Source organism: Puma concolor, chromosome D3, assembly GCF_028749965.1.
Source record: "Puma concolor isolate L17-30 chromosome D3, mPumCon1.1.hap2, whole genome shotgun sequence".
Classification (NCBI taxonomy): Eukaryota; Metazoa; Chordata; class Mammalia; order Carnivora; family Felidae; genus Puma; species Puma concolor.
Genome location: NC_141678.1, coordinates 77,889,883 through 77,897,226, shown reverse-complemented (window position 1 = coordinate 77,897,226; position 7,344 = coordinate 77,889,883). Strand labels below are relative to the sequence as shown.

Genomic DNA, 7,344 nt, shown 5'->3' with positions numbered 1-7,344 from the left:
CCTTCCCACCCTGGGCTGAGTCCTCACGACGATGGCTGGGTCGACACCATGCCTATACCGATTTAAACGTTGGTCCTTGATGGCCATTTATGCTGCCCAAATATGTGCAGCCTCCTCTTCTGGGCGCTTGGTAGGATGGTACTCCCAGCCTCCTTGTGAGGAGGTGGGAACACGTGACTGGTTTTGGCCAATGAGCTGTGAAGAATAACATCTATCACTTCTGGGCCACAGCATTTCATCGCATGTTTCCTTTGCCACGGGAACCAGCAACTTTTGTGACAGAGGGATAAGGGGACAAGATTTGGAGCAATGTCTCCAGTCAACCCACAACAAACATCCAAGGTGACCAAGAAACCAGCCTTGCTGTTTTAAATTTTCTTTAATGTTTTTATTTATTTTTGAAGGAGAGAGCCAGAGCATGAGCGGGGGAGGAGCAGACAGAGAGGGAGACAGAGAGTTCGAAGCAGCCTCCAGGCTCCGAGCTGTCAGCACAGAGCCCGATACGGGGCTCGAACTCAGAAACTGTGAGATCGTGACCTGAGCCGAAGTCGGACGCTTAACCGACTGAGCCACCCAGGCGCCCCAAGCCTTGCTGTTTTAAGACATTGAGAGTTAGGGTTGTAACCACAGCATAATCTAACCTATCGTGGTTGAAACACCCCTCCACCATCCATCCTAAACACGGCCACTGACCAGTCTGGTTATACCACTCCCCTGTCCAAATATCCATTATCTGAGTACAAACCCCTCAATCTATCATTCAAGGCTCTTTACAAGTTGGCCTGAGCCTATCCTGTAAGCCTCAGCTCCACCTCCCCACCCAAGAGAGGAGACGGGCTTCCTAAGAATTCACGGAGCATGCCCCAGTTTCTGCCTTTGGTCTGAATATGCCCCGTTTCCCAAATGCTCGCATCCACCGCCCTATCCAGGTCTACCGCCAAGGAAGAATGGGTGCAACTCACGAGTCCCACCGTGGGCTTCTGTTCAGCACGTACACCATGTTACCCCCAAGTACTCACGTCTTCCGTTAATGGCTAAGAATTGTCCACAGAGGCCCTTCCCAATTCCGCTCCCTCTTCCTGGAACTCCTAGGAGTCTTGTTATTTTGTCCTTCTGGACTTCGAAGCTCGTCCGTACGTTCCACCTCCTTACCTGTGTGCTGTATTCCAGGTCATTTCTTCACGACCTGTCTTCCCGCTCACCAGGCCGCTCTCCAGGTGCCATCAACCAGGCTCCCTCCCGTGGCTACAGCCCTGTGTGCTGGGCTACTCTGGATCTCTACTGCTTTTTCCTTTTGGATCTCAGGGCATTTTTCGAAACTTTCTTGGATGCTCAGCTAGGCATTTAGAGATGCTAACTTTACATTAGCAAGCATTTCTGGGGGATTTAAGAGTAGAGAGACTTCCGGTTTCTCTTATAAAAGCCAGATAGCGCCACAAACAAAAATTCTAGTGTCGTGTTTCGCACATACTTTTTATTGTTCAGTAAATGAATATTTGTCAATATGTACATAAACACAGAGAGCGAGCGCTAAGATTTCGAGCAAGAGCGTCTGGGTTCTAATACGCAAAGCCACTTACCAGCTGTGAGGGCTCAGGCAAAGAACGGAATCGGAGCTCAGCTTCCTCAACTGTAAAACTAGACCATTAAGACCCGTGCGGCCCACCGCACAGGTTTATTGCAAGGTTCAAATGCAGAAACACATGAAAGTGCTATGAATACACCTTAGAGCAATACAAGTATAAATAGAACAAGTAACAGCAATTGAATTTCAAGCGTGGGAATACTTAATCACGCCCTTGCGTTATACCCACGAAATCGATGGCAGTCAACGAGAAAGCGACAAAAGAGCTGAGCGCGAACGAGAACGCACGTGCCATTCTCCGGAGGGGGAAAGAGTTCTGCAACATCCTGTAGTCCTGTCCCTGCGACTACTCGCTTCCTAAACTTCACGAAGATGTCAGAGACCCACCATCAATGACTCTCTCACAGAAGCGCAAGGGCCAATGTCCCACGTTTATTTACATACGAAATGTGTTTAATACAGTTATGACGGATGTAGTGCGTAACAGCGGACAGCGCCGAGACCTTCCGAGGAACCGAACGTTGACTACAGCGTATCATGCAAGTGCCTATATATACACAAAACGGAATTCCTTTTTCGTAAAAATAAAAAGTACAAAACGTGTTCCGGGATAAATACAAGGTATAAAATGCCAAAGAAAACACAGAAACGAAAACTGAAAAATAGGAACGCTCCCAGAGAACTATAAACGGAAGGGACAGAGGAGTGCCCACCCCTGCTGTGCTTTGATAAAGCGGAACTACTAATATTAAAGAGACTTATTGAAATGACCGAACTGAGGCCGGGCGGCTCAGCGCGTGACCGAGCGGCCGATCGCGACACGCGGGTTGCTGCATTGATAGGTCGGAGGTGGAGTTGTGCATCTCAACTCCAAGTACCAGAACGTTTGGCAGTAGCACCCCAGAACAGGAAACGCCAGCTCTTTCGACGGCAAAGGGTTCAGAAGGGTTAAGTCAACTGGGAGTTTTTTTTCTTTGTTCCTGTCAAGAGCCAGAGAAATACTTGATATTTTTAGTTGTGTCTTCGTAGAGTTAATAAATTCCATGGCAAAAACTCGACTATCTAAATCTACTGGTCTAGCTACATATGTGTCACTGTTACAGTAGTCCAGCCCTTGGGTGACTTGATCTCCTTGTGTTCTTTCAGCCAGCCTTGCAGATCGGCCCAGAAAAACCCCCAGCCCCTGGTTTTCCCCTGGCAACGCCCTTCTTCCCCGTTCCGGAATGGAGCGGAGGATAATCCATGCGCTTTACTGTAGAGGCCTGGCCTACGTTTTGATCCATCACTGGGAAGGAAGCTACCTGCAGGCTGCTTTAAACACGGTCGGGCGTGGCCTGGAAGAAGATGCCAGACGCCGGAGTGCGGTCGCCCGGGACGGGTGCACTCGCCGGCTTAGAGCAGGCACGTTGAGGGTAGTGCTAAGACACTTAAAAGTCCCTAGTGTTTTTGAGACCCACAATACCTACAATTTATATAGTGAATTCTAAAAATTAAAAACACTAAAAAAGGCATTATCTTAGCCTGCAATTAGTTAACCCATTCAAATCTGTAACATACAAAATGGTTTATTTGAATTCAGGAACTGCCCCTGTTGCTAAGAACTCTGTGTTTAAAGAAACAGTACAAAAAGAAAAAGTCTAACCCCCAAAAAAACCAAAAAACAAAAAACAAAACCCAAGGAACAAACAAACAAACAAAAAAACCAAAGACCGAGAAAAGAAAACCTCAAAACATTTTTTCACTAAATACTGATACAAACATGTAACAAAGAGTATAAAAAGTTATTCATTTAAATATATACAAACTCTTTGAAACTCAAATACTGTTTTCATACTTATCGAGGAGGATATACACGACCAGGTGGAGAAGGTACACTGGAAGAGAATATATTGCAACAGCCTAGACAGTACTGTTAACTCTATTATACTGCAAACTTTTTGTAACAAAAATGTCTCTTTTATTCCAATGTGGACAGGGATTCTCCTTACAGGAAGGTCTGTGGCTATTTCTCGGCCGAACTCACTCTTTTGGATTTAATGAAGGCCATGCCGTGTGTCCGCATGTGGGCGTTTAAGGCAGCTTCAGTCTCGAACGTCTTTGCGCACACCTTGCACTTCCGGTCTGACACCGCGCCGTCGGGCGCCTCGTCCTCGCGGCTGGGCTTGTTCTCCTGCTGGTTCTCCTCCCCGGCCCCGTTCTGCTTGGACACCGGCTGCGGCTCCTTCAGCTTGTGCACGATGAACAGGTGCCTGGACAGCGACACGTGCGACGTGTAGCAGAGGCCGCACTCGCGGCACTGGTAGGAGGAGCCGTCTGACTTGTGCTGAGGGATGTGTTCGTGGAACTGCAGCAGGTTTTCGGTGGTGAAGCCGCACACGGCACACTTGTGAACCTTGAACACGTTGATCTTCAGCTTCTTCAGCGGCTGGGTGATCGCCCCTCTGGGCGGTCTGAACTCCAGCACGGGTTCTTCCAACTTGCGCTTGGGACTGGGAACCTTGGAGGGAAGAGAACAACGTGGACGACACGCGTGAAAATCGCTCTGCCCCGCGGGTGACGAACCACCAGTTCTCCCAGGCCCCGAGAGCTGCTGGGACAAGTGGTGTGAGCTTCGGGATTCGGGGGCTCCCACAGCGGCCCCAGGAAAGCAAAGCGGGGCATGGAATGGGGGGTGGGAAGCAGAGGGGGCGGGGTTGTTAGGTTGCAAGGCACAGTCAGAGATGGCCTCGGTGTGGGTGACGTTTGCACAGCGGCCCGCTGCAGTGAGGACAGGCGTCCAGGGGGGCGGGGGAGCCGAGGCGGGAGGCAGCCTGGGGGACAGAAGGGCGGCCAGGGGGCTGCAGCCGTGACCAGGTGGTGTGGACAGGAGGCAGGGGGCGGGGCAGAGAAAAGGTCAGGACTTTGCCTTTCCTGAGGCTGGGATGGAGAGCTGCTAGAAGCCCAGCTGGTCTGGGAGCCGAGCTTTCCCGAACACTCACCTCCGTCACACGGCTGACCCGCAGGCCATGCTCTTCCCCTCCCGCTCCCATCTGCCTAAATCCGAGCCACATTAAATCCCCTCGTTTCCAGCTGGCCAGAAGTCCAAGCCAGAGGGACACCCCCTCCTGCCCGCTCTGCGGCCCACCTCTTCTCTGTCCTTTTGACAGGGCACCCCTCATACATGGCCTTGACCTGGAGCTGCCCCTGCACGTACATCCTTTAATTCCATCCCCACCCCCACCCCCACCACTGGAGGGGAAAAGATGACAAACTAACGAGACACTAGTCTGACTCGTATTCTGATTAGGCTTTACTCAGTGATCGGCTCCCCTGTCGCGCACACTCGGGCTGTAACCCAGGCACATTCCAGACACAGCCCAGTGCCAAAGCCCGCAGAGAGATCTCCTGAATGTCTGCCGAACTGCTTGCTGCCTCTCCGATCGCGCTTGCCACACACACGCCTAACACACACGTTAACGGTCATACTGCTGGCTCAAGTTCGCTAGCCACTGACCTAAGAAATAAGGCAGAGATGTATGGTTTTATCTTTTACCATCGTGAAGCGAAACTAAGGAGAACCCCTTCATTTTTACTTGGTACCTTTCACGACCAACATACTGCCAACCAGAAAAGCATCTAGCTTTCTACATTATGGCTAAGAGCCAACTGATGAGCGTCCACAGAAAATTTTATCATTTCTGTACACAAGTAGATCCCTCAAGCTGCTTCTGGAAAGATGTAGAAGAAACTTAATACCTTTTAGGGGCAAGATGAAAGATAAGAATGGGTGTACGGGGAGCTGACCTATTGTTTTATAAGCTTTGCGCACAGTCCTGGGTAACTGCGGCGAAACTTAAACGAAGAGAGTGAATGGAAAAAGCAAGTCAACACAATTTCACTGTAAAGAGAACATTTGCCATGTTTGACCTTGGCATCTTCTTTTATTTCTGTTTCCTCCTCGTTGGTGGCTTCTGTCATTTCTTTCAAGTCAGGATCCTTGATTCCGTGCATGAGTTGGATATGTTTCTCCAGCATCAACCGTTTCGTAAAGGTGCGCCTAGAGTCTGGGCAGTGCCTGTGGGGCAAAGACAAGGAGGTAACCTGCCTGCTGAAAAGTACCCCACGCTGAAGAACACCCTCTCTACCGAAGGGGCCTTCGCCAGCCAACACTACGCTCAGCGGGGTCAAGATGATCTGTGTGAGGGGCGCCTGGGTACCTCGGTCGGTTAAGCGTCCCACTTCGGGTCAGGTCACGATCTCACGGTTCGTGAGTTTGAGCCCCACGTGGGGCTCGGTGTTGACGGCCAGCGCAGAGCCTGCTTGGGACCCTCTCTCCACCCCCCTCCGCCCCTCCCTCACTCTTTCTCTCAAAAGGAAAGAAATGAACTTAAACGAACAAACAAACAAAGATCTTTGTGAATACCGATGGCCCAAAATGAAACAGTAGTTCTGCCATGAACTGTAGTTTCCAGCGTGTGAGAAAAATTTTTGCGGTTTCTGTAGAAAGCTTTCTGTCGGTTTTGGCGTCTAGGTAGGATCAGCCTAATTCAGTTTGGCTGGGGTGTTTACTTATTCTCTAGATCTGGTTAAACTATTACTTCATTTAGAATTCTAGGTGACTTTCATTTTTAAATTGAGAGTATCGAATTTCAGAAGTTTTCTTTACAATGACTCCGTGTTCCCTCAAAATTTATGGCATAAGAGATACTTTAATATGGAAAAAGTCCCTCCCGGATTCCTTCATGTGGATGTTAATTATTCCTGTCCACTCCGCCATAACAAAGAGAAGACAGGGTGTGTGGCCCTGTTAAATTCCTCACCAGGGCACAAACTCGGTATCACAGCACTGAAATTCATGTGTTCATTCAGTTGACTGAAATGTAGAAAACCCAACAGATATCCAATATAGGTCAATCTTTTAAGTTTTCATTTCATCTCTGGGGGGGGGGGGACCCAAACCTGTCATTTATGAATAGTTTTTCTTTAGAAGATATGAATTCGCCATTTTCTTAATGCAATGGACCAAAAACAGGTTTAGGGAAAAAAAAAGAAAGAGAAGTGAATGACTGTGGTGACTATAGGTGCCATAAGGCAGACATCAAGAATCCACTGCAGTGAAGGAGGGTGAAAATACCTCATGGTCTTACACAGAATCAAATTTACTGCCTTCAAAAAGCCTTCTGGAGATGTTGTAATGATTGGCCCCACACCCTGATAATTTCGTGTTAGAGACTCCCCCCTCCCCGGCAGGGGCAGCCCTGGGAGCCCGTGCCAACCCCGCACCACAAAGGAAATCGGCCAGACGATCCGAGCATCTTACTGCCTTACGGTGTCTCCGGGGAGAAATACACAAAACCCGTCCGAGGAGGAAGGACTAAGCCACGCCAGACTCCCTTCCTACCTTCTTCTCAGCCAGGGCCTCCTTCTAAGTCCTCCCATCCTTCCGGCGCAGTCTCAAACATGCAGGCCTGATTCACAGAATGTTCTCACCTCACCGAAATCACTCCCGGCTTTAATTTCACGGCAGGAGTTGTCTACGTCCCGGTTTTCCTACCCGAGCAACTTTCCCTAACTAATCAAGAATAGTGAAGCCTTGAGGAACAGACAGCCAACCATCACGCGTGTCCTGAGACACACGGTCCTCTGTGCCCTGCTCTGATCGTGTCACACGCTACGTGCTGGCTACATGGCTTCTGTGTCTGTTAGTTCTCTCCCTGTTATGAGAAGTGCCTTAAAGTAAGTAAGCCTGTTACCAGCTCACTTGAGGCATGTTCTGGTTG

General features: G+C 49.5%; 1 protein-coding gene across 9 annotated transcripts in view; it reads right to left on the bottom strand.

The window, feature by feature from the left end:
* Positions 1–1,997: 1,997 nt before the first annotated feature.
* ZNF532 (zinc finger protein 532) overlaps positions 1,998–7,344 on the bottom strand; it is a 110,095-nt gene continuing 104,748 nt past the window's right edge. For all 9 annotated transcript variants that reach the window (XM_086683118.1, XM_086683120.1, XM_086683121.1 and 6 more), the window contains 2 exons: positions 5,492–5,639; positions 1,998–4,082 (listed from right to left, as the gene is read on the bottom strand). In XM_086683118.1, coding sequence (XP_086539244.1) covers positions 3,588–4,082; positions 5,492–5,639 — 643 coding nt within the window. In that variant the 3' untranslated portion in view covers positions 1,998–3,587. The remainder of the gene's footprint in view (positions 4,083–5,491; positions 5,640–7,344) is intronic.